At 36.9% G+C, this 25,542-nt stretch overlaps 1 protein-coding gene and 1 pseudogene across 1 annotated transcript in view; one reads left to right on the top strand and one right to left on the bottom strand.

The window, feature by feature from the left end:
• LOC109073071 overlaps positions 1 to 25,542 on the bottom strand; it is a 325,399-nt pseudogene that overhangs the window by 293,276 nt on the left and 6,581 nt on the right.
• Positions 1 to 25,542, top strand: part of LOC109071049 (NACHT, LRR and PYD domains-containing protein 12-like) — a 29,230-nt gene that overhangs the window by 2,333 nt on the left and 1,355 nt on the right. The window contains exons 2-10 of the mRNA XM_042745038.1: positions 4,157 to 4,423; positions 6,442 to 6,597; positions 6,788 to 6,817; positions 13,685 to 15,473; positions 15,646 to 15,819; positions 19,000 to 19,167; positions 19,282 to 19,449; positions 19,548 to 19,721; positions 22,831 to 23,004. Of these exons, the coding sequence (XP_042600972.1) occupies positions 4,177 to 4,423; positions 6,442 to 6,597; positions 6,788 to 6,817; positions 13,685 to 15,473; positions 15,646 to 15,819; positions 19,000 to 19,167; positions 19,282 to 19,449; positions 19,548 to 19,721; positions 22,831 to 23,004 (3,080 nt within the window). The 5' untranslated portion in view covers positions 4,157 to 4,176. The remainder of the gene's footprint in view (positions 1 to 4,156; positions 4,424 to 6,441; positions 6,598 to 6,787; positions 6,818 to 13,684; positions 15,474 to 15,645; positions 15,820 to 18,999; positions 19,168 to 19,281; positions 19,450 to 19,547; positions 19,722 to 22,830; positions 23,005 to 25,542) is intronic.

The raw sequence follows: 25,542 nt of genomic DNA, 5'->3' as shown, positions 1-25,542 counted from the left end.
GAGCACTTCTATCAGCGCGATTCCGCTTAACCTTTAAGTTAACTGAAACAAATTGTGGCTCCCAGGTGACATCTGGTCACCTTTTCCCTACCCCTTCGGGTGCAGAGGCCATTGTTTCAGATCGCTAGGTCACATTTTGGTAGCCTATCCATCCACTGCGGCTGCCATACTGAGACTAGATATGCGAACGCCTCTTATCTGAATGCAATCCAATGACAGGACGTACATTTTGAAGGACAAGCCAGTAGCCTATAGGATGTCCGGGAGTCCTCAAATAACATTATAGTCCCATCTTGTCCTGTTAACGAAGACGTAACGAAGACATAACTATTTCCTCATACTTTTTATCATCAGATATTAGGTTTAGCTCGTCAACGTCTTGTCTTAGTCATAGAAAAAAATGTTTGTTAACAAATATTTTTTGTCCTCGTCTTCCTTGATGAAATAAACACTGATAAGTACCAAAAACCATCTCAATATATTTTCAAAGCTCCTTTCTTAGTTGCTCTGCTGAGAACAGGTCGATTTTGGCCTGTCTAATTAATATTCATGAGGCTCTCTTCTGATTGGCCTGTTGTTTTCTGAGTGACACACGGCCAGGCCAACCACAGGTAACTAGCCCTCTGGAGTCAAGACTTTTTCCAAACTATAATTCCTTACTAAATGTATAATCAAGTGAAACATTATGAAGTTTCATTCACATCATCTAAATGTTCTACTGTACTACTAGTATCAGTGACCATCACAATAATGTTAAAGCACACACTTCTTATTAGAAAAGGTATATAAGTATTGTCTTTTGTTGTTATGGACGCATCTACAGATTTCTTAGCATGTTTCTTGCATCTCACGACTATGTTGTGTATGAAATAATGTCTGTGTGTATGTGTGTAAAACAACAAACTGACGATTTATATGTAATCATTTGTAATAGTATATACATTGTTGTGATTAATTGTGGCTGGAACAATAATGTAGCTGTAAAAATAGTTGCCTACTGAAATTGAAAAGTATATACATCTTCATCATGACTAGATACGGTGAGTTTGTTTTTACTATACACATTAGATGTGATCCAACCCATAGTAACAATCCTATCAGGATCGTCCATCCTTTGAGTGAGAGTATAACGTTACAGGTCGGCCGATCTGGTTTTGTGGTTAAAGTTAACCTTTTTGACATGTTTCCATGTTGTTGTTGCTCAGCAATGGCACGGTTGCAATGTTGTCTAGTGGTTTTACAAAAGGAGAGTCACATGGTGGGAAATCACTGTTAAATGTTAATTAGTGAGTCTGTAGGTGTCTTTACACAGCAAGCTCATATCCTTGCATGTATTATGTCTGTGGGATGTAAAATAAATAAATAAAATATTTTTGTACATATTCAAATTATTAATATTTTAATAAAGTATTTGTATTTATTTACAACTGCACAGATAAACATACTGAGGGAAATTAGAATTTCTTAGTTGTTTAAATTGAATTAGATTAGCCTAATATGTTAATGAAATGCATTAATACTGAGTAAATTCCATGCACTTTGTTTTGACGTACACCATTACTGATTATATAAACAGCATTATGAGGCATCTGTGACTGGGCATGTTTGCAGTAAAGGTATTATGCACATCTCATTTGTCATATTTAAACATGAACATGATTAGATATCAATTATTAGAGATTATTTCAAACACAGAAACACACAGGAGAGCTTCACTATTTGACCTCATGGTTACGCTGAGTTAAACCATAAACACAGGTTCGGACAATAAAGAACAGATATTTCTTTCTAAATTTAAAAAGTAATGCCAAACTTTTACTAGTTACTTTTAGAAAAGTAATCTGATTACATAACTTGGGTTACTTGTAATGCGTAACACCCCGACACTGCCCATCAATCATGTGTGAACACCCTGTGTAAAGCCCCAAAGAGTATAACAAGGCAAGGAAGCCAGGCTGAAGTGTTGCCTGCAACATGCTTCACTCTTTGCCCTGATCCGGAATCGTTATTTGTTTTGTGTATCCCTGTGCAACTGTGTGGGGTCTTTATCTCTTGACATTGTGAATGAATTGCTCAATCGCAAACTGTGAGAGAGTGTGTGAACGCGAAGAGTATTCCTTTTTATGTTTCTTTTGTTTTTACTCTTGATTTTTGTGTAAATACTTTTGTTTGATTTTGGGAAGCTTTAGGGAGAGGGTGCCTTTTTTAACTTGAAATATGTCTATGTTTATGTTAGTCAGGGAGTAAGAATATACTTTCAAACATACTGATAAACTACAGTTAAATATAAAAATACTTTATTTTAAACAGCTAGTTCATATATAGTCGGACGAAACTGTCATACCACGCATCATGTGACAAATTTGCCGCATCTGCGCACAGAAGTTATCAGTCTAAATGTTTTGCAAAATCAGTCAACGGTGAAAATCAATAGTAGATTTCATTTAAAGTCCAACAGTTTAACACTAATATTGGACATAAACGATCACGTTAAGTATAAAGTATTCAAAACAGGTAAGTTCATATATTTGGAGTAAAGTTGAATTGAACTGATGCATCAGTCATACATCGCTCCGGACCGCGCGCCGCGTGACAAGCCCGAAGCACTGCCACAGAAACAAGAATGAGATGCATTCTAACATAACTGTGGCATTAAACTCAGTTAGTGAGGGCTCGTTTAAAATATTGTACATATATAGGCCGTTCAGATTACTTGTTAAAGTGCAATGAAATACCTTATATCCGCAGACGATGTACGTCTGTTTGTGTATGGACACTCCAAATACTACAGGCTCTAATCCTCATTTGCGCGCACATGTGTGTATGTGTGTGTGTGAAATGTGTTGAAGTGAAATTGCTGGGCAGTTTGATAGCCGAATTATAATAGGCTGCCTAATAAAAATAATAATAATAATTATTATTATAATTTAATACATTAATAGGAGAACGAGCCTAATATAGTCTTGACTATCGACAGAGACATCTGCTATTGTCGATATCTCTGACTATCGTCGATACACGATACTATTGTCTATCGGCACAACCCTATCGTCTAGCCATTTTTCTTTTTCACAAGGTGAGAGTTTATTTGTTTACCGGATCGCAAGTGAAAGTTTTTGCTCAGTTCGCCCTAGACTGAAATCTGTTTGTATGATCATGATGCAGTGGGCCGCGTATTGTGTATGGTAAATAAATCTGTGGGTGGGGCATTGTGAGTGCACAGGCTGTGTGTCCATTCCCTCACCATGTGCTCGTGTCTTGCATTCTTATGTTCTGTGTAGTAAGCAGTTTGGTTGTACTTTGTGTGGATTTGCGGTCTGTGGGAGCTCTCACATTATTATCGATTAATTTACCCCACCTGTCCTCCCTTGTTACTCTCCTCGTTTGGAGTTCCCTTGCTGTGCTCTATCTAGGCTGTGTTCCACTTCCCTTATAGATACACACTCACAAACTTCCTTAAGCTCTTCCCCTCGGGGTAATAGCCGCTGCCATTTTAAAGTGCGTTCCACTTCGTGAAGTGAACGAGGGAAGGTTATATGGATAAACTTCAGGCCACTCCATAGACCACAATGCAATGCTTATGAATTAAACGCAGATCGCGTTTAATTAATCCCCACCCCAAACAACTCTATAATAGATAAATAATTTTTCTAAACATTTATAACAGCCCAATCTTTTATATATATATATATATATATATATATATGGAATGGCATCAAAAAATAAAGAAATAAACCAACTCAACTCAAGCAGATTCCAAGTGATCAAGGGCTTAGGACATTCCAGTTCAGCCCATTACATGAGTGCCAACTACTGGAGGAACCTTTGCAGTGTAATCAATGGTGTGACTCCAAGTGAGGCGGAGGGAAGTTAGTGAGTGAATGGCTTTCAAAAATACACTATAACGCAGCCCTAATCATACCTTGCCTGCCTGAGCACTTTTCCCCCAATGGGATACTTTTTTTTGTTTGTTTTGTGGTATTTTTTTATTAAATAAAACCCCATTCCCCCATACATTTTCGTATAGGGCAGGGGTGGCGAACATTGGTCCTGGAGTTCGCCACCCCTGGTATAGGGCTATCACCATGTTTGATGAACTACTGTTTTAAGTGTTGTCGTATTACTGTGGTAAAAGGATTTTTTTCTTATCCTGCAGAAGTGAATCAGTAACAGAAGATGACTTCAGAGCAGCTTCTGGAAACACTGGATGCTCTAGACAGAGAAAAACTGAAGAGGTTTAAATGGCATTTAAAGCAAGATGCTCATGCTTCAGCTGTAGATCTAGAGAATGCAGACACCGTTGTCACAGTGGATCTGATGATGGCATGTTGTGGACCAGAAAGAGCCATGAAGATCACACTGAATATCTTGAGAAAGATGAAACTGAACCATCTGGCTGAAGATTTAGAGAATAAACTCAAAGGTAACCACAGCTGCAAATGTCCGCTACTGGATGAATTCAGCATGACACTAATTGTAATGCAAACCGTCAGTGTACAGTACAACCTCTAGATTAGTACATGCAGGATTTGAATTGTCATCCCAGAATGACTGTCAATACATCTAGTTGAAACTTACATCTGATATGGTCAGTATTTAGTGCGAATTAGACAATATTGTTTTTAACCAAATTATTACTTAAAGTTTTGTTCAAATATAAAGTCACATTCATTGTTTTAATCAAAGATGGCAGCTAGTTTTGTGGATTATCTTGAACTACACTGCCCAACACTACAAATAACACATATTTTGTAATATGTGGGAGCAAGAGAAGACAGATGGAGATGTGGATCTAGCTGCAGAGAATTTCATGAATGCAAACAAAACACAAAAGCACAATGGGCCTCATTCATGAAACAGGAGCAGAACAAACTTTTGTGTAAACTGTTCGTAAAGCTGTTGTGACATAAATTTTGGGATTCATGAAAGTGTTTGTATTTTACAAATGTTAGTTGGTACACAAAATATATACACCCGTTCCCAGCCCCGCGTAAATGTGTTGTAAATCATCCGAACGTTTTTCTCATTGATGGCGCTGCATGTTTATACAACCATTTACCTTATAATCACGTATCACGTAGCATTTTAATAAAATATTAAACAGTAATTATACACAGTATACTGTGTTTTCCTTTTTACTATTATTATGAGCAGCAGTTATATAATCTGCAAATTTAACAGTTTTATCAAGTAAGTAATTACTTTTGTTAGTGATGTACCAATTAGTCTCTTAATTATTACAGAACTGTTTTTCTATTAAATGTCCAGAATGAGGCATAACAATAAACATTTCCTATGGGTGATATGGCACTATTGCTAGATTTGACAGACAGAGTGCTGCACAGAAGACGTATTTTTAAAGACCATGCAGACTTACTTGCAGAGAATGATGACTGGTTGATTAACAGATGAAACTGCATTAACAGCATCTAATGTGCTGCAAAGGTTCCTTTTTTTAAGACTTTATAATCCACTATGTACGCTTGAAAATAAAATGCTCCGTTTTGAATGCACTTCCGATAACAAAACTTAAAATTTCTGCGCCTGACAAATTTTTTAGTTTTCATTCACTTTTGAGAGGATATTTTGAAATCCTTATTTTCATTTTATAATATGATGCCCAAATATATTTGTCTGTCGAAATTCATGGGCAAGGATTATGGTAATTATGAATGAGCGTGTACACTCGCCCCATTTACGAATGATTGGAATTCATTAACATACACGTTTAATTATCAAATCTGATGTTTACGAAGCATTTGTGGATCCGGAGGAGAGTTTGCAGCAAAGTCTGTTTTACATGCAAATTACTCCATATTTACTGATAGTTACGCAAGTTTCATGAATGAGGCCCAATGAAAGTAAAAAAAAAATGGAACATGGGAAAAAAAAAAAGCAGAAACACGAGCAAACTAGCATAATACATTCAACAACTCACAAAGTAACAAGGGAAACACAAGGGCTGTTTAAACAGGGGGCTAACAGGCTTAACAAGACACACCTGAGGAGACTAATCAAGGGGGAACCAATGAACAAGTTGTAATCATAGACTGTATAAAAACATGGACATAGTGTCCGTGACGTCACCCATAGACTCATGAAGACCGTTTTTGAAGCTCAAAGTGTGCAGAGCGGGCCATCGCCATCTTGGCAGGGTGTCACCGCGCGACTCTCCCAGATAATCGAAAATGGGCAAAAAGGCAGGGGGTTGTTTGCTGAAGCCATGGCCACCTAGCTCGATGGCATTGTCAGCAGCGGCAATCCACCCGTCACTCAAGTGGAGTCTATGGGACTGACTCCCTTTTGCAGCCAGCCTCAAGTGGCCAGTCGATGAATTGCAGTTTTAGTCACTTCCTTGTTGGCTTCATGAGAGAGAGCGGGAGGTTGCCGCTCGGTTGTAATGCATGTAAATGTAATAAAAACAATAAATCTCTCTTTCAGTTTACAATTCTCCAGTCCAGATGAGGAGCAGTGCTCAGGTTGGTGTCAGTGTTGATGTGAGTGCTGAAACAGGTGCAAGTGTAAATGTTCCTGTATTGACTGGAAACACCATCACAGGACCAGTAACCATTTATGGCTCACATGCTGCTGGAAATGGTAAATTTTCATTTCTATGACAAGACACACTATTAATACTTTCAGTAAAAACTAGTCATTTTGCAACTTTATACTAGTTATTTAGTACCGTAATGCTATGGAATAATATCTCACTAAATATTTATCTGTAACTTGATTATTTATTGCATTCTCTATGCATCTTTTCTCACAAATCAACACACCTGCTCAGAGACGGCACAGAAACACACAGAAAAACAAGGTAAGTTAACAACAGATACAGCAGTATTCCCTTTCAGTCAGTCACGTTCAACATTACGTCTATAACTGATGCTATTTGGTCTCACTTGGGAGCCCAATCACCTCGGAGTAGTACAAGAAATGGCCAATGTATATTGGTGAGTGAAAATTCCATGCCAAGCCACTCCCCATACATCAGATTTTGCTTCAGAGCTGAATGCTTTTATAAGTGGCTAATCGCCTCTATGAGGCTACAAAGACTCGGTGACCCCCTGCTCGGAATCTGACTGATTCCAAGGATACAAAACCACAGCCGTCGCATGAACCCAACTCAGGGATGCAGGGAACTGCTCTTCCCTAGGGGTCGGTGATGCTGCCAATTCCTCCCCCAAAGGAGGGCCGGGGGACTGCACCGACTTCATTGTCTTTACAGCCGCTAGCCAGGAGAACAGCAGTTACCACACTCTCAATAAAAGAGCAGTTTTCTCTATCTCTTGCCTTCTCACGCATTCTTTGCCAACCCACCCAGGCCAGGTAAGAGTTGCACCACACTCTCTGCCTCTACTTCGAGATGCAACACTTTTTGTGTTGGGCACCCACTCTCCCCCTTCCTGCCTCAAAACAGGTACGTCACCTGTCGTCCCTTTGGTGCCATTTGTGCAGAGACGATTCAAATCAGCTATGCGATTCAGTTCGCCAGGCGATTCCCAGGTCCCCCCCCCTCCAAGGTTCAGGGGCATTCTTAATACTTCAGTGGCAGACAAAGATTCTCCTGTCCTGTGTGCAGAAATTGCAGTCCTTTTGTCGATGAGCCTGTCCCTCCAGCTGAGATAAAGACAGGGTTTTAAAGCCCCACTTCATTGTACCCATGATTCCATCTCAGTTATCTTCCGATTTGGGGTTGTCAGTGTTCAATCTGTATCGGTTTTTACAGATTAGACACTGCTCTGCTACCTTATTTCCTAGTTAGCCATCTCTGTCCCCAGTCCTAGTTTGGGAAGAATTACTACAGTTTAATCCACATTATAAGTTTCAAGAATTTATGATTGTCAGGCCTAAAGTTCTCCGGCACCGTGCCGGATCTCCAGCGTGCAGCGTTTGGCTTCCTATATTTAAAAACACTTGCTGATATCACGTTTGAATTCATAAGTAAGCCTACCAATGCATGAGAGGAACACAGCTTTCACTCTCAACCAAACTAACATTACTCAGGGCTTAAAGTTTTCCGACACCATGCCGGATCTCGGCGTGCAGCGTTTGGCTGCGGGTAAAAAAAATTTGTCCTGCAACACTTGTTGGTATAACGTTCGAGTTCATGAGTTCGCCTACTAATGTAAATGAATGAGAGGAACCCAGCTTTCACTCTCAACCAAACTAACATTACTAGCCAATCAGAAGTTTTTGTTCAAATAAACATGAGCTGATGAATGCAAAAGAAGCCTGGGTCTCAAGCGCGACACACTGAAAAAGCTGCGAGGTGCAATGGTCAAAGATTTACATCTAGCGTCATATTTACATAGAAAAGCTATTTAAAAAGCAGCTGAGATTTATAAACAACTCAGAGTAATCACGTAATCTCCACAAGAATGATATGACTGTCAGAACGAATTTACTGGGATTTTTGAAAAGGTCCTGTTCACACAATCTCTTAACGGTAATTTACCAGTAAAGACTGTATGTGTGAAAGGGGCTAAACTCTTCGTCATATGTGGTGAGTTTGGGTTGCTTAACTTAATCTGGGAAAAATCGCCTGATTTGTAACGTAAATCATTTAAACCTATGCCAACACAGGAGAATACATCAACGTATTTCTAAATATGCGATTTATTGTACATCGCAATTTCAAAATAAAAGTTTCTGAATTGCATGTGGCCAAATATTAAAATTAAATGGATTTAACCATCGTTGAATCACATGAAACATCACCAGGCCGTTGGCGCCCTCTGCAGGTATTTGTTATAATATAGGCATATTACATTGTGTATTTAACAGTGTTGTTCAATAAAACCATGTAATTGGTTTTGATACTTTATTTGAGGCCACAATCGTTACATTATATATAAATATAGTCATATTAAAGCCTGTTTTTCCACTTAGTTCTATTTGTATTACTAAACAATATCAGATTACTCACTTGCCAAAATAATCAGTAGATTACTTGATTAGCAAAATAATCATTAGTTAGGCACTAGATTAGTTAAAACATTTCAAAATACAACTGCATTGTTTTACTTTTTGTGATTAAAAGATAAATAGTGGTAACACTTTCTATGAAGCCCATATTTATAATACATTATAAGGGTATCCTTAATGCATTATAATCAATGCAAAAAACTTGTAATATGTTATATCAACTCATGAATAATCATAACAACAATTATAATACATCATAATACTTAAGTATTTGTGGTTATAAGTTTAAGAGTATGATTATTTATAACACAATGAACACCATATTAAATCTACTTCATTTACAGTATAATGGACTGTATCATATATTGACATTGTTTATTTAAGATCTGCACAGTATCTTACTACAACTTGTGAGTGGTTAGATGTTGAGTGTTATTTTAGTGTTTCCTGTGGAGCTAATGTTAATTAATTGATGTGAGCTTAATACTCTTACGGGAAAAAAATGCAATGTTTTATATGGTTACATTTTATTTTGATGGTCCCCTTAATCAATCGACTATAAGAGACTTTGCAACTACATGCCAACTAACTCTCATTAGAGTATTAGTATGCTCAAGAATGGTAGAATCTAGAATGGTAGAACAAGTTGACGTACTTGCAAAGACGCTTATAGTCAGTTTATCTGTTGGTTGACCCCACAAAATAAATTGTTAGAATATATTTACAGTAGCAGACATACTAATACTCCAATGACCGCTAGTTGATATGTAGTTGCAGAGTTACTTATCAACAGATGTCTAAAGGGTACCATCAAAATAATCAAACTGATATTACAATAAAAATAGTTCAAAGCAAATGTGTCATATTACACATTCATCTGATCTGATATCCGATCTTATGGCTGTTTGAGAGAAAAACAAGAGACTTATAACACATTATAACTATGAGATATATAATCCATTGTAAAAGTGGATGCAATGTGTTAATCGTGTTATAAATAATCATATTCTTAAAAGCTATAACCACAAATAAGTAAATATTATAATATATTAAAACTGTTCTTATGAATATTCATGAGATGATACAACATATTATAATATATTTTATAATGCATTATGCATTCATTATAATGCCTTAAAAATACCCATATAATACATTATAAATACGAGCTTGATAGAGTGTTACCCAAATATTTTGTCATTTGAAAATTTCTTAAAGTATTAAAACATTGTCTCGTTCTTGTGAACCAAGTATCTGTATTTTGTCTCACCTTGTTAGCTAAGTGTATTGTCACACCCTTAGTGTCTATGAGTGTGATAAAGCTCATAATTTTTCCAAGTGTATGACATAGCTTTCATTCTTCAGGTCAAATCATATATTCATGAAAATAAAATCAGTTTGAATTTGAACCATGAACCAATTTGTTTTATTAGTTTATTTATTATAATTTGAAGGATAATAACAATATTGATTGATAAGTGAGATCTGATTTTAAATACCAAAAAAGTAGTGCAAGTCCTTGAATTTTATTTTGCAGTATCTGTACAAACCCTGTTTAAGTTACCAGTATTTGGACCATTTTAAGGTTTTTTTTTTTCTCAGAAAACTGAACTGTAGTTTTCTGCAGTAAACTGTCTTTGTATATTCATTTCCTATTATTTAATTTACCATGATTTCTTTTGAACAAAACAATTTCAGAAATATCATGTTTTAATTTCATGTTTCTGTCAAGGACAAAGCTAACCAGCAAAACTTGATATCAAAAGCATCCTAAATGTTACGTGTGTTTGCACCATATTGTAGTGAGTAACCTTTCTTGTCATTGCCGTTTCAAATATCCCACCATAATCTGTAGTCTGAGCCTGTCAAGGGCTAATGGCAATGGCAGATACGTTACCAGTTAGTTTCAAGGTAAATAATTTTATTTTTTTTTGTCTGCCAAATAACCCTGGTTTTGTTTTCTTTTGATATGTAAAAGTTGTTGTCTAGAAATGGTTGTCGTAATGTTTGTTCTAATAAAAAGTTTCAACAAAAACGTCACATTTCCAATCTATTGAGCAACAGTTCAACTGTCAACTGTCCATTTGCGCCACCTGGTGGTGATTTCACAAACGAGTTTCTCATGTGACTGATTTTTATGTACAGCTGCAGTAATAGGCATTCTGGCTGACTACCTACTGCCAGTGGTGTATAAAGTACCTGAAAGTCATACTCAAGTAAAAGTACAGATATCTTACCAGAAAATTACTTTGGTAAAAGTTGAAGTCAAGAATCAGAAAAATACTTAATTAAAAGTATTAAAACACATAAAATTTATTGTACTTAAGTACAAAAAGTATTTTTTTAAATCTTAAATGTACTTGAGTATTGAAACTAAAAGTACAAGTAAATGCTAAATGGAAGAGAAGCAAATATATATATATGTTCATACAGAGCTTGAGTAGCAAGATTGTGTTCAGTTTCAACTGTTTCTTCCATTTTATATATTTGAGTAAGAATAAGAAGCACTTCTTCCAGTATTTAGTGTCTTTCATTCCAACATAAGAAAACATTTTTGAAATCTGCATCTGAAATAGCATCTCTTTACACAGTTTATGTATCTCATAGGACACATGGATGCATTTAAAACTGCAGATACAGATGTATGATTAGGCCTGATGTTTTGTTTTTAACTTAAAATGTTGAAAACTGATACTTGAAATATTTTTTAAAAATGGTCGAATTGTGAAATTAAAACCGCCAGTAGGTGACAGCAAGTGAACGTTAACGAGTGAGTCATTGAGATTCAACCGATTCATTCAAATGGGTGATTAATTCAGAAACAAAGCATTTGACTGTTTTAATGAGTGAATCACTGAATCATTTATGCAACCGATTCATTCAAAAAGCTGGTTTATTCAATAAGTAAACACCATCCATTGCTCAGAGATGCAAAACAGTGCTGTGATCTGTTTGGAACTATTTTCATTGGCAAAAACAAGCAATATTATGTCTAAAATGTAAGTAATTTATTACTTTACTGAACTTGCATAAAATTATTATTTAATGTGTTCATGCATCTGCAGAAAAACGGTACTCTTTGTGTGGTATAGATTAAGTTAACTAGGCCTACAAGAAATTATATAAATATAAAAAGCATACAGAAGGATTTTTGCCGTCTACAATTTAGAATGCCTGGAATATTGAGTTTTAATAGACTAATAAATCAATGTGCGTGCACTCTGCGTAGTTGGTGTTATTTGGTGGCACATCATTACAACAACACTTACCATATTAATCGCAGACAATGCTTTATATCGCACACCCCAGACTCGATTTGGGAAATGAAATCATCTGTGGTTGGGTGCGGTGCGCACTTGCAAATGAGCAAAGGCGTTTTTTTTAGGAGTCTAACTTGCAAACGCCAGACCACTGATTCATCAAACCTGCTTTCCAGAATTCTGTGTTCTTCTGACTATTTTGTAGTAAGTAATGAATATATTTAGGGGAAATGTATTGGAGTAAAAGTATACATTTTAATTAGGAAAGTAAAAGTAAAAGTTGCCTGAAATATAAAAACTCAAGTAAAGTACAGATACTCCCAAAAATACTTAAGTACTGTAACAAAGTATTTTTATTTGTTACATTACACCACTGCCTACTGCAGGTGCCCATGCATGAGATTCCCTTCGGACTCTTGACAGATTTCCTTCTGTCAGTCCCTGCATTGTCAGGTTTCCTGCCTGTTAATTCCATCACAGTGGACTCTCCATATGTAGTACTGTCCCTTGGTCAGTCCATATGTGTATTTCCACGTCACCTCTTCTTGGGTAGAATGTGGCTCTGCATTTTCCCACACGTTTTCATACTAGTGGAGAAGGAAGGAACAAACCCTAATGGCTTTCCCTTAGTAAGTTTTGCTGTCTTTCCTTAGACAAGAGCTTACTTGGGGCTTTGGGAGGGTTATGGTTTGCAGCTGCATCTGTCTAGGCACACTTCTTCTTGCCAGCACCTGCATCGCTAAATTTCATAACACAGTTCATTGGTTGTGGCTTTTTCCATAGGGACCCCATAATGTCAGTTATCAACGTAATGTTGAATGTGACTGACTGAAAGGGAAGGTCTCAGTTAAATATCTAATCCTCGTACCCTAAAGGAGGGAATGGGGACGTTACATCCCTCTTGGCACAACTTTGAACTATAGCTGAATGGCCAGGATGCATTCTTGCCTCTTCAGCACAAAGCTGAATGAATTGATGCACGCAGCCATCTTATATACCCGTATATATGGAGAGTGGCTTGGCATACAATTTCCACTCTCCAATATTCTTTGGCTGTTTCTTGTATTAGTCAGAGGTGATTGGGCTCCCATAATTCATAATCATTAGTTAATTATCTACGTAATGTCTCCATTCCCTCCTTCAGGGAACGATGGTTACATACATAATCGAGGCGTTTTACAGCCATACATTTTACGAATATATAGTAATGCCTGAAATACAACTACACACTACTCCAATTTCCCATGGTAAGAAAATCCTAATAAAGAAAACATTAAAACACCCAAAACAGAAAATTAACCCCACAGGTGTTAAACAGCCAAAGAGAGTTTATTAATTAATATCTGCTGTGATTCTACACAATAATTAGATACCTGATACTGAACACCCACCAAAATAAATTAACATGTGAAGGCAGCATTTTTATATATATTATGCTATTTCTTCAATCCTATTTATGATTTTTACGTTTTTTATATTGATTTTTTTAATTACAGATTTTTTAAGGCTTCAAACATTCTTGGAAACTCACAAAACCAACATGAAGAAGAAAGCAGAAAATATTTTTGAGAACATAAAAGAAAAAAAGGGACGTCTCAATGATGTTTTTACAGAACTGTTCATCACAGAGGGAGATATTGAACACGTGAATCAGGAACATGAGATTCTGAAGATTGATGTTGCATTCAAGAACAAAACAACACAGGGCAAACCAATCAAATGCAATGATATGTTCAGCTTATTGCGGGAAAACAGTGACAAAAACATTGTGCTGACCAAGGGCATCGCTGGCATTGGAAAAACTGTTTCTGTGCAAAAATTCATCCTAGACTGGGCAGAAGGAAAGGCCAATCAGAATATAGACTGTGTGTTCCTTCTTCCATTTCGAGAGATAAACATGTTGAAAGACAGAGAGGTCAATCTTCATGAGTTTCTGCAGGTATTTTATCCCGAACTGAAGGAACTGGAAAAATCTATTAAATTAAAGTTAAACAGCAAATGTAACCTATTTATATTTGATGGACTTGATGAGAGTCGACATTTTTTTAACTTTAAAAGTGGAATTCTGCTGAGTTTTGAAGAAAAATCATCTGTAGGTGTGCTGTTTACAAGTCTGCTAAGAGGGAATCTGCTTCCATCAGCTCTTGTGTGGGTGACCTCACGACCAGCAGCAGCCAATCAAATCCCTCCTCAGTATGTAGGTTTGTTCACAGAGGTGCGAGGATTCACTGATGAACAGAAGGAGGAGTACTTCAGAAAGAGAATCACAGATGAAACTCAAGCCTCCAGAATCATCTCACACATTAAGACGTCTCATTGTCTGTACATCATGTGCCATATTCCTGTGTTCTGCTGGATCACAGCCACAGTACTGCAGAATTTTCTCATCAAGAACAGTGCAGAGAACATCAGCACAACACTTACTGAAATGTACATTCACTTCCTGCTGGTACAGATGAACATGAAGAACCAGAAGTATGATGAACAAGAAGAAAGACAACGTACTAAGCTCTTACATTCAAATAGAGAAATAATTTTGAGGTTAGCCAAGCTAGCGTTTGAACAGCTGAAGAAGGAAAACATTGTGTTCTATGAGGAAGATCTAGAAGAATGTGGTATAGATGTGAGTAAAGATACTGAGTTCACTGGAATGATCACTGAGATCTTAAAGATGGAAGATGGACTTCATGAGATGAAGGTCTTCTGCTTTGTGCACCTGAGTGTTCAAGAGTTTCTCGCTGCAGTGCATGTGTTCCTCTGCTACCTGAACAAGAACATGCAGGAGCTCCAGTTTTTCTTTGATAAGCCCAAGGAAAATATCACATTGCAGGAGCTACTGCAGAAGGCTGTTGATATAGCCATGAAGAGTCAGAGAGGACATCTGGACCTGTTCCTGAGGTTTCTGATGGGAATTTCACTGGAATCTAGTCAAAACTTGCTCCAAGGTCTGATCAAACACACTGAAGACACCACCGAGGGCATCACAAAAACAGCTGAATACATTAAACGAGTACAAGATGGGTACTTCATCTCAGATGAAGCTTCTGTCAACCTATTTTACTGCTTACTTGAGATCAAGGACCATTCTTTGTATGAGGAAATCCAGAGATACCTCGGTTCAGATGCACATCCAGGAAGAGAACTCTCATCTTCATTGTGCACAATACTGATCTACATACTGATGATGTCAGAGAAGGTGCTGGATGAGTTCAGTCCAAAGAGGTTCACATCATCTTCAAACTACACAAGACTCATCCCAGCTGTGAGATGCTGCAGAAAAGCCCTGTGAGTAATTTCACTCACTGCTGTTTAGTCATACGTTTTATTCTACATCATTCTACATAACTAAACAATTGAATGTCAAAATACCATGAGAAATATCTTGCTGTCCTAAGGTAAAATGTGCAGAAATGCTGAACATTTGAATATAATCTGAGCAAGTATTCTGTTTTGGCAGATTTAATGGCTGTGATCTCTCTGATCAGCACTGTGAAAGTTTGTGTTCAGCTCTACAATCATCAAACTCTTATCTGAGAGAGCTGGACCTGAGTAACAATTGCCTGAAGGATTCAGGAGTAACACTGCTTTCTGCCGGACTGAAGAGTTCACACTGTCGACTTAACATACTGAGGTTTGGCTTTACTCATTCTCTGTGTTCAGTGTGTTAACGTGAATGAATAGGTGACTTTGCTAGTCAGTGTTTTCCACTGTCTAAATTGTAGTATGAAAGGATCAGTTATCAATCAATATCTAGTGTTAACCATTAGTGTAAATGAATGTGTTAATCACCACAATGGGCTCAAGGCATGTATTTCAACTTTAAAAGAATAATTCAGCCAAAATTGTGCATAAAGAGCCGAGTCTCAGACAGCATGCGAACAACTGAGTTCTGTTTTTATGTCTTTTTGCACTTGAACGTAAAATACCTGTAATATACCTGTCTTAGTGAGTATCCGTCTAAACGTGTTAAACAAAAGAGAAAATCACTCACTGATCTTGATGGAATAACTTTTGTAGCTCAAACTAGGATTAATCCAGATTTAATTTATACAGTGAAGAATAGTCAATGTTATAATAAACTTGATTACTACAATCTTGTGCCTAAATACCAAGATGATGCCAGTGCTTGTGGCTTACTGTCCTGTGGAACTTAGTTGCTGTAGTCTTTATTTTATGCTTTTTAATTCAAGGCAGTTCAAACATAATAGTATATGATCGCCTGAAGCTCCTCATCCACTACAGCTGCACAGAGAGCTTTTATTCTCTTCCTCACTTCCTGGCTGATAAACTGTGCTACCTATCAGTGGCACAATGATATCACAAAAGAAACATGCAACAACCTTGCCTGCACCAACTAACAGGACAATACAGCCATGACAATTCTTTTTGTTTTACTATCACACTATTTCTACAACTTCACATGAGTTTATTAAGTCTTCTCTGCAAATTCCACCCAAATCCAGTTTTTTATATCAACTATGCATTTGGTTTTGTGAATTGGTATGTTTCGTTGGGCCGCAAAAAAATATAGATCAGAGTATCATCAGCATAACACTGAAAGCTAACACCATGTTTCCTGATGATATCTCCCTTGAGTTACAAACCTGATTCCAAAAAAGTTGGGACACTGTACAAATTTTGAATAAAAACAGAGTATGCAATGATGTGGAAGTTTCAAATTTCAATATTTTATTCAGAATACAACATAGATGACATCAAATATTTAAACTGAAAAAAATTATCATTTTAAGGGAAAAATAAGTTGATTTTAAATTTCATGGCATCAACACATCTCAAAAAAGTTGGGACAAGGCCATGTTTACCACTGTGTGGCATCCCCTCTTCTTTTTATAACAGTCTGCAAACGTCTGGGACTGAGGAGACAAGTTTCTTAAGTTTAGGAATAGGAATGTTGTCCCATTCTTGTCTAATACAGGCTTCTAGTTGTTCAACTGTCTTAGGTCTTCTTTGTCGCATCTTCCTCTTTATGATGCGCCAAATGTTTTCTATGGGTGAAAGATCTGGACTGCAGGCTGGCCATTTCAGTACCCGGATCCTTCTTCTACGCAGCCATGATGTTGTAAATAATGCAGTATGTGGTCTGGCATTGTCATGTTGGAAAATGCAAGGTCTTCCCTGAAAGAGACGACGTCTGGATGGGAGCATATGTTGTTCTAGAACTTGGATATACCTTTCAGGTTTGATGGTGCCTTTCCAGATGTGTAAGCTGCCCATGCCACACACACTCATGCAACCCCATACCATCAGAGATGCAGGCTTCTGAACTGAGCACTGATAACAACTTGGGTTGTCCTTGTCCTCTTTAGTCCAGATGACATGCCATCCCAGTTTTCCAAAAAGAACTTCAAATTTTGATTCGTCTGACCACAGAACAGTTTTTCACTTTGCCACAGTCCATTTGAAATGAGCCTTGGCCCAAAGAAAACGCCTGCGCTTCTGGATCATGTTTAGATATGGCTTCTTTTTTGACCTATAGAGTTTTAGCCGGCAACAGCGAATGGCACGGTGGATTGTGTTCACTGACAATGTTTTCTGGAAGTATTCCTGAGCCCATGTTGTGATTTCCATTACAGTAGCATTCCTGTATGTGATGCAGTGCCGTCTAAGGGCCCGAAGATCACGGGCATCCAGTATGGTTTTCCGTCAAGCCCTTACGCACCGAGATTGTTCCAGATTCTCTGAATCTTTGGATGATATTATGCACTGTAGATGATGATAACTTCAAACTCTTTGCAATTTTTCTCTGAGAAACTCCTTTCTGATATTGCTCCACTATTTTTCGCCACAGCATTGGGGGAATTGGTGATCCTCTGCCCATCTTGACTTCTGAGAGACACTGCCACTCTGAGAGGCTCTTTTTTTATACCCAATCATGTTGCCAATTGACCTAATAAGTTGCAAAATGGTCCTCCAGCTGTTTCTTATATGTACATTTAACTTTCCTGGCCTCTTATTGCTACCTGTCCCAACTTTTTTGGAATGTGTAGCTCTCATGAAATCCAAAATGAGCCAATATTTGGCATGACATTTCAGTATGTCTCACTTTCAACATTTGATATATTTTATTCACAATAGAATATAGATAACATAAGTTTATGAGATTTGTAAATTATTTCATTCCTTTTTTACTCACAATTTGTACAGTGTCCCAACTTTCTTGGAATCGGGTTTGTACATGTAAAGTGTGAAAAGTAACGGTCCTAGTACTGAGCGCTGTGGTACTCCATACTGCACTTGTGATTTTTATGATACCTCTTCATTCAGCTTGCTAACAGCAAGTGTCTTCACTAATGCTCAATCATCACTTAATTACATAATAAACTTAACTGTTTTAATGTTACTTTTATCACTCTGTAGTGTAGACACATATGAACACTTATTTGTAACTCTGGGGAAGTTGTGGCTTAATAGTTAGAGAGTTTGACTCGCAATCCAAAGGTTGTGAGTTCGAGTCTCGAGCTGGCAGGAATTGTAGGTGGGGGGAGTGAATATACACTGCTCTTTCCACCCTCAATACTGCGAATGAGGTGCCCTTGAGCAAGGCACTGAACCCCCAACTGCTCCCCGGGCGCAGCAGCATAAATGGCTGCCCACTGCTCCGGGTGTGTGTTCACTGCTGTGTGTGCACTTTGGATGGGTTAAATGCAGAGCACAAATTCTGAGTATGGGTCACCATACTTGGCCACATCACGTCACTTTCACTGTCACTTTATCACTGTTCACTGGTGATTTTGCTGCATACACTCCAGATTATACCTTAATGTTGCTTTTTGTTTTGTTCTTTACACAGGCTATGTCGGTGTAATCTCACTTCTCAGTCCTGTAAAAGTTTGTCTTCAACTTTACAATCCTCAAACTCCGTCCTGAGAGAGCTGGACCTGAGTAACAATGACCTGCAGGATTCTGGAGTGAAACTTCTTTCTGATGGACTGAAGAGCTGTAAGCTGGAGATTCTGAGGTTTGAGTTTAAAGTACTTCCATTTTTTGTTTTGTTTTCCATTAATTTATTTACTAAAAATCATAATATTAAGAATTATTCTATATCCAATTACTTTGTATTTTTCTTGTTCAGACTTTCCATATGTAAACTCACTGGTCAGTCAAGTGAAAGTTTGTCTTCAGCTGTACAGTCCTCAAACTCTGTCCTGAGAGAGCTGGACCTGAGTATCAATGACCTCCAGGATTCAGGAGTGAAGCTTCTTTCTGATGGACTGAAGAGCTGTAAGCTGGAAATACTGAGGTTTGAGTTTCAAATCCTTTATTTTTTTGCATTAATAACTGAAAATCACACTGGTAAGATTAATTTTGCATCAAATTACTTTGTGTTTTCTTGTTCAGATTTTCCATATGTAATCTCACTGCTCATTCTTGTGGGAGTTTGTCATCAGTTTTACAATCCTCAAACTCTGTCCTGAGAGAGCTGGACCTGAGTAACAATGACCTGGAGGATACAGGAGTGAAGCTTCTTTCTGATGGACTGAAGAGTCCAAACTGTCAGCTGGAGATACTGAGGTAAATGGTTTTCTCTAAAACAGTTAAGAAAATGCTATCATAATAAATTATTGTAATAAAGTACTGTTTAGTCAACAAATGCGACATCTGCTCTCAATGGTTTACCAGAACAAGAGACAAACCCCACATACCTTATTTTAAGGGAAAAAAAACAACAACAACTGTGTAAAGGACACCTTTAACTTTTTCATGAATTCTAAGTGAGAATGTGATATGGTTGTGATATGGTTTTGTGTGATTATCAAATTGCAACGGTTTGCGATGTAATAATGGAAATATACAGTCTGATGCACTGCATGTTTGAGAGTAAAGTGTAACTCTATTCATTAACACTGATGAGAAACCCACATCACAGAGCGACACCATGATGCTCCACACAAAATCAAGACAAAATCATGTGCAGCAGAGAAAGATGAACAATATCAGAAATGAGCGGGTTATATATACCACTATCATGAACTGAGATAAGCACACAAAATTACATCATATCATTATCCAAAAGTTACTAATCAATGCTACATTTTAATGTTTTAATGACCGCAAAGATGGCTTGATTTGTGATAATTATACTTATTGAAAAATAATTGATCAGTTATACACACTTCACTTTAAGATGGCTTAGCAATACACATACTTCTGGACTCATTCAGTGGTCAAATGATACATTGGCCAGTTTAACCCTTTGTGGTCTGAGGGGGTTTTAGGGACTGGAGAAGCCCTGACATTTATGGGGTTTTTTCAGTTTCTATAAACATATTAACTCTTTCCCCACCAGCATTTTTAAGTCACCAGCCACCACTTGCATTTTGGGTCATTTTCACAAAAGTTTAATGGCCCCAAGAATAATTTGTTGTATGAATATCTGAACATGCAATGTGCCAAAAGAACAGAGCCTATGCTTTTAAACAAACATAAAAAGTTTTATTCTAGTTTCATGAAATCTTTTTTAATCAACACTTATAAAAAACACACATTTTTAAGTTTCATGAAAAAAAACAACCCTTTGAACAAAAAGCTGAGATATATATATATTTTTTTGTAAAAGACTTTGAATGTGCATGCTATGAGGATGGTTAGTCCACCAATTTATAGAGGACTAAACAAGGATTATTTTGATATCAAACACTGTACCAATAGGCCTACATTATCTAATAATTCTATCATAAGGCATGCATAAAACAGTAAACAATACAAAAGACAATATACCTGTACAAAAACAGTAATAATACACACAACATTCTGGGGATGTGCATGTTCATTAATAGAGAGGTTTGTCTATGAATTAATGGGAAGAAGTCATTTTCTATGGGTCTTATGTGTCTATTAAAAGTAAATTAAGTGAGAGTAAATTCCTTTGGGTCATAAAATCTCAGTCTATCTTGCTAAGATGTCCTTGCTGCTATGGTAACCAGAGGCCTATTCTGCCTATATTGTTAGTTGTGGTTTGGGGGCAGTTCACAGACATCCCAGCACCCAGTTCAGTTGTTTGCTGAGTGGTCTGTTGGATTATTTGTTAAATATAACAAATAATAATGTGTCTGATTTGTCTTTGACTTATTACTTTTACAGAGCTGTTGTCATAGAAAGTGTCCATCATATCTTAATACAATGACATTGCATTTCATTAGTATAATATTGACTGTACAATCTACAATGAAAACATCTGTACAATCTGTATTGTACAATCTACAATGAAGACATGAGTAGGCTAGTGAGTGGCTAGTGACTATATATAAATACTTTGTTCCTGTCTACTGGAGTATAAATGTTTCTGCTGACGTCACCTTTGTTACTTTTGTGACTAAAACTAGGGGTGTAACGATTCATCTATATGGATCGATACATCGATACGATGTCTGACGATACAATGCATCGATGCCACACGTAAAATATCGATATCTGTAGTATAAATAGGCACCTTATTTGGCACTGTCCACATTTTCACATAATGTCCGTCTATGCATTACTGCCAACGCGTGCATTCTCCCTCAAACTCGCGTATCAGGACTCGATATAAGGACTGCCCTTGCCCGAAGGCACAAGGTGAATCATAAAAGACACTCTGGATTGTTGGTGGAAAAGTCGAGCGCTGTGTGAGAAGTTTTCAGCGCACATAAACGAAGCGTGCGCACGCACACAGACAGCCGCGTCTAGACCGCGTGAATACTAAATCGAGCTCTCTTCCACTTTTTTGTGCATGGATGAATAAATGCAGACAAAATTAAATCAAAATGCGCATTTTGACGAATATCCTAGTAAACACAGTCGTTAGGCATATGTCTTAATGTAAACAGTTGAGAAAGAAAAGGCGTGTGTATCAGTATATTAAATCCGTTCTGCGTTCTTAAAATGAAAGCAAACTAATAATAAATCTAATGCTGTCAAAGAAAAAATACAAGTGCTCATTGCTCCTGACTAAATAACCGTTATAACATCAGAAATGATTCATCTATATTTAATTTATAGAGTGAAGACTGTGCAGTTATTTTACATTTGATTTGCCTATTACATTTCTGTAGCGTACCTGAACATTTATTTTTGAATGAGCTGAAAAACCTGAAAAGCACTGTTTATTGAACTTGTGTCTCTGTTGTATTGTAGTTATTTTCTGCTATTGCTTGTAATTTGGTTATCTGTAGAAAAGATTATTATCACTGAGCCCATAGTAGCAGCCAGAATTGTTTTTCCAATTGTTTATTTTCTTTATTATTTAAAAAAAAAATGTGTAGGCCTATTTTTTTGTTGTGAATGTCCCAACTGAGGTACAAAATGTAAAATTTTCAGATAAATGTTATCGTTATATATTTTGGTTGCATTTGTGAGTTAATAAAAATGTAGATGGTTGTTTAAAATAGATATAAAATATCAAAATATCGATATATCAATCGATATACTCCTGTATCGAATCGAATCGTATCATAGAATTTTTTGAGGTATCGTAAAATATCGTATTGCTGGGTATGAAAATCGATGTCATATCGTATCGTGACGAACCATCCGATTTACACCCCTAACTAAAACTACAGAAAATAACAGCTACCACTCCAATGATTGTGTGCTTGTGATGTTTGACTGCCAAACTAATGTGACTGTTACTGTGTGTTTGTAGATTATCAGCCTGTATGGTGACAGAGGAAGGCTGTTGTTATGTGTCTTCAGCTCTGAGTTCAAACCCCTCACACCTGAGAGAGCTGGATCTGAGCTACAATCACCCAGGAGATTCAGGAGTCAAGCTGCTGTCTGAAAAACTGGAGGATCCAAACTGCTCACTCGACAAACTCAAGTATGTCGAGCAGCAAGAGTTTTTATGTTTTATTATTTTAACTCATATAGTCATGGCCAAAAGTTTTGGCAGTGACATAAATTTTGTGTTTTGCAAAGTTTGCTGCTTTAGTATTTGTTATTTTTCCATATGTTTCTATGGTGTTCTGAAAAACAATGGTAAGCATATCATATGTTGTAAAGCAGGGGTGTCAATCATACGACCAGTGGGCCAAACAGGGCCCACAGAGGTGTCCAATCCGGCCTGCAGGAGGATTTAAACAATAATATAAAATAATAAATAAAACATAACATTTGAAATTTAAATAAAGTGCATTCGCTACAATATTTTATTTTGAATTTAAAGCGGAACAAATTGCTCATAATGTGCAATATTAAACAACACTGACGCACTGAACAGCTTCGCATGGAGAAAGTAAATGAGCAAGGAGTGTGCAATATTTAACGTGTACCTATATCCTAACTGTTGTTGTAATGATGTGGAAGCTATCATTTTGTAACTTTGCGAAAAAAACAAACAAACAAACAAACACATCATTAGAGTTTTTCAGTGCCGGATGAAGGCTATCATATTACAATATAATTCAAGATATGGGGGCAAAAATGCCCTGTAAGAAATTTTATTTTTTATATTTATGTCTTGATAGTTAAGTAATGTCATGGTATAACAAGAGTGTTGCCAGAGGTGGGTACTCAAAAACTGTACTCAAGTAAAAGTAAAAGTACTAGTCTGAATAGTTACTTGAGTAAGAGTAAAAAAGTATCGGATAAAAATATAAATATAAATAAATATATATATAATATATTAGGGCTGGGCAAGTTAACGCGTTATTATCACGTTAACGCATTAATTGATTAACGCTGACAATTATTTAATCGCGCGTTAACACAGTTTTTTATTATTATGAAAGTCCATTGCTCACTGGCTCTGAATACACATACAGACAAATCGTGTGTCACAGGAGGGGAGGTTCCCTATCAAATTAGGCATCAACAGTCACAAACCAATGTCCACTGTTTTTTTAACAGAAAAGAATGCAACAACCTTGTAATCATGACTTTATAAGTTGGAAATAGGAAGTCATGGGACGCGGTAACACACGTCCCTCGCAATATATTGCTTTAAAGGTCTATCGCTTTTGCTGCTCAGAAATATTCACGCAATCATTCAGCGTTTCAGAAGATCTGCACTCCGGCGCGGTTAGTGCTCACACTCACTGATCTATATGTAACTGAGCCGCGATCTTGCCCAACTCTTCCAACCGAGCCAGGGACTGCTAAACGGAACGATCACACTACTGTAGTCAAACGAACCGGGATTTGGGGGTCAAACGCGCTTTGGCACGGTTAAGATTGCCTAGTGTGAGCACACCCTAATTATTCTCCCGCATCCCGCACACGCGTGTCTCTACCCGCCCATCAAGTGTTTTCCCGAGCCGCACTCTGCTGCGTTGGGTCGCGCGATCGTCCAGGTCTCTAAAAGGAAGGTGCCTGTTATAATGTTATGATCGAGGCTCTGGACTCTGAGCATAACTTGTTTTTCTATAACAAACTATAAAATATTTTCTATAAAAACGTTAATGTCCTGGCAGTGACAAAAGGGTTGTTTTATATTTAATTTAATTACATTAATGTTATAAGTTGAGATTTAAGCTACAATAAATATTTTAACTGCTACTAAGAAAAAGGAACACTGCTGTAAAAAGCACTTTATTTGTTTAAAGTGTTTGCAAACCAAATGTTATTACACTTTTGTCCATACAGCAGTAGGCCAACCTTTAAATGAAATAAAGTGCACAATACACTACTTTTGAATGCATTATTAGTTTTGTGCATAGCAATGTGATTAATTGTGATTAATCACAGACAATAATGCGATTAATCGCGATGAAAAATTTTAATCGTTGGCCAGCACTAATATATATATATTTCATCAGCCTTTACTCCAGTCTTCAGTGTCACATAATCCTTCAGAAATCATTCCAATGTGTTGATCCACTATCAATGATGTTCTTTTTAGCTTTCTATTCATCAAAGAATCCTAAACAAAATGTCACACGTTACAAAAAATATTAAGCATCAAAACTGTTTCCAGCGCTGGTAATAAATCAATATATTAGAATTATTGTTTGAAGGATCATGACACTGAAAACTGGAGTAACAGCTGATGAAAATTCTGATTTGCTTCACTGAAATAAATTATATTTTAAAGTATGTATTATATATGTATAAATAACCTCTGACACAGAGAAGAGTGAAAACTCCTCACACGATGGCTAAGTTACCAAACATCTGAACATAACGAACCAAATGCACATTGACGGATCTTCTTCTGTCTGTTCTGCAAAATGTAAACAAATGTATATTTCTGCAAGTGTAAATATTTTGGAAATATCAATATTAACTGTGTCTAGGCAAAGGCATTCCTCCTGGAACAGAACTAATGCGGGTTTGAAGGGTATTTAATGTAAACATAATATTTTATTTAATGTATAAGCAGGGGAGTCATGCACTCATTATTTTTGAGGAAGCACGAGTG

The sequence above is a fragment of the Cyprinus carpio genome, chromosome A4 (genome assembly GCF_018340385.1).
Source record: "Cyprinus carpio isolate SPL01 chromosome A4, ASM1834038v1, whole genome shotgun sequence".
In the NCBI taxonomy this organism is placed as follows: Eukaryota; Metazoa; Chordata; class Actinopteri; order Cypriniformes; family Cyprinidae; genus Cyprinus; species Cyprinus carpio.
This window is presented reverse-complemented; position numbering and strand designations above follow the sequence as displayed.